This window comes from Bison bison, unplaced genomic scaffold, assembly GCF_000754665.1.
Source record: "Bison bison bison isolate TAMUID 2011002044 unplaced genomic scaffold, Bison_UMD1.0 scf7180017864213, whole genome shotgun sequence".
NCBI lineage: Eukaryota > Metazoa > Chordata > Mammalia > Artiodactyla > Bovidae > Bison > Bison bison.
In genome coordinates this window covers 3,877,947-3,879,339 of record NW_011494785.1, presented here as the reverse complement: position 1 = coordinate 3,879,339, position 1,393 = coordinate 3,877,947, and the positions used below count along the sequence as shown (strand labels likewise).

General features: G+C 58.2%; 1 protein-coding gene across 1 annotated transcript in view; it reads left to right on the top strand.

Moving 5' to 3' along the window:
* Positions 1–1,393, top strand: part of SLC6A13 (solute carrier family 6 (neurotransmitter transporter), member 13) — a 45,703-nt gene that overhangs the window by 34,397 nt on the left and 9,913 nt on the right. Inside the window, exon 8 of the mRNA XM_010845212.1 lies at positions 918–1,021. Coding sequence (XP_010843514.1) covers positions 918–1,021 — 104 coding nt within the window. The remainder of the gene's footprint in view (positions 1–917; positions 1,022–1,393) is intronic.

Genomic DNA, 1,393 nt, shown 5'->3' with positions numbered 1-1,393 from the left:
CCCTGAAGGCAGGAGGTGCCTGGGGCGGGTCCGTGGCCCCAGGACCCCCACCTCCTGTGGATCTGCAGCCTTGCCGAGCCCCATTTGCCTTGATCTTCTTTCTCTTTGGGATGTTATTCTAGCTGTGAAATCTAAATCACAGCGAGCACAGGCCGGGCCGGCAGCTGAGATAATAAGAGGGACAGCTGTGCCCTGTGTTTACCAAGCGCTGTCTTCCCCCAGGAGCACACAGCCCCTTAGAGATGCCGTCCCTTCACCCTCTGGATGTTTTGTGAGCGGAGGATCCCTCCTTTGTTTTCAGAGGGTTTTGAGGAGCCTGGGACACATGCTCATGAGGGCTCTGATGTTGAGGACCCACATCCCCAGAAAGACTGTCCTGGGTTCCTTCCAAACTGGGCACGTCACCCGGGGTCTGGGGCGGGAGAAAGTGGGGGCTGAGCCCGGGCTTTGTTTCCATTACAGCAGCACGGGGCCCAGCCTCACGTGTTGTTTTAGCTTGTTTGTTTTTTGTTTTGTATCTGACTGCCCGGGTCTTAGTTTCAACATGAAGTTGTTTTTTTTTTTTTGGCGGCATGTGGGATCTAGTTCCCTGAGCAGGGATTGAACCCAGGGCCCCCCCTTCATTGCGAGCAGGGAGTCTTAACCATTGGACACCAGGGAAGTTCCCATGCCTCACTTGGTTCTACAGCACCTGCCCGCCAGCCTCCATCGTGGGTCCTTTAGTCCTGATGCCCATGCCATCCCGGTGGTGCCCAAGACACCCCATCTAGAGGCCCAGGGATTCCAGCCCATTGGGACAGCATGGTCTAGGAGCTCTCTGTCCCGGCTGAGGGCAGGGCTCTGTATCTCCAGTCTGGCTCGGCTGTGGGCCTGTGGGCACCTCGGAGGGGCAGCTTTCTTGCCTTTTCTCTGTGTAGGTGTGGATGGACGCGGGCACCCAGATCTTCTTCTCCTTCGCCATCTGCCTAGGGTGCCTGACGGCCCTGGGCAGCTACAACAAGTATCACAACAACTGCTACAGGTGAGCGGGGGTGGGGCCTGGGCGCCTGCCCCTCCAGGTGTGCCAGGTCAGGGGGGATCCCTACACCCCACCTGTCTTCACCCCACTCTCCAGTCAGTCCCCCAGGGCTGCCAGGTGGTGAGAGGAGCCGGGGCAGCACGGGCAAGCGATCGCTCCCTGGAGGACCTGATAATTGATGATACCGGGCTCACATAGAGGGCAGTGGGCACAGATGTGCAAGCAGACCTGCCCGGGAGTGAGTCACACCGAGCAGCCCAGGCCTCCCTGCTCTGGCCCCTCCCCATGGTTCCTGTGGGCCTGCCTGGGTTCTGTCAGAGAATTCAAGCCAGTTTTAGCTAAACAAAATCACATCATGCATTTCAAAATCGAAAC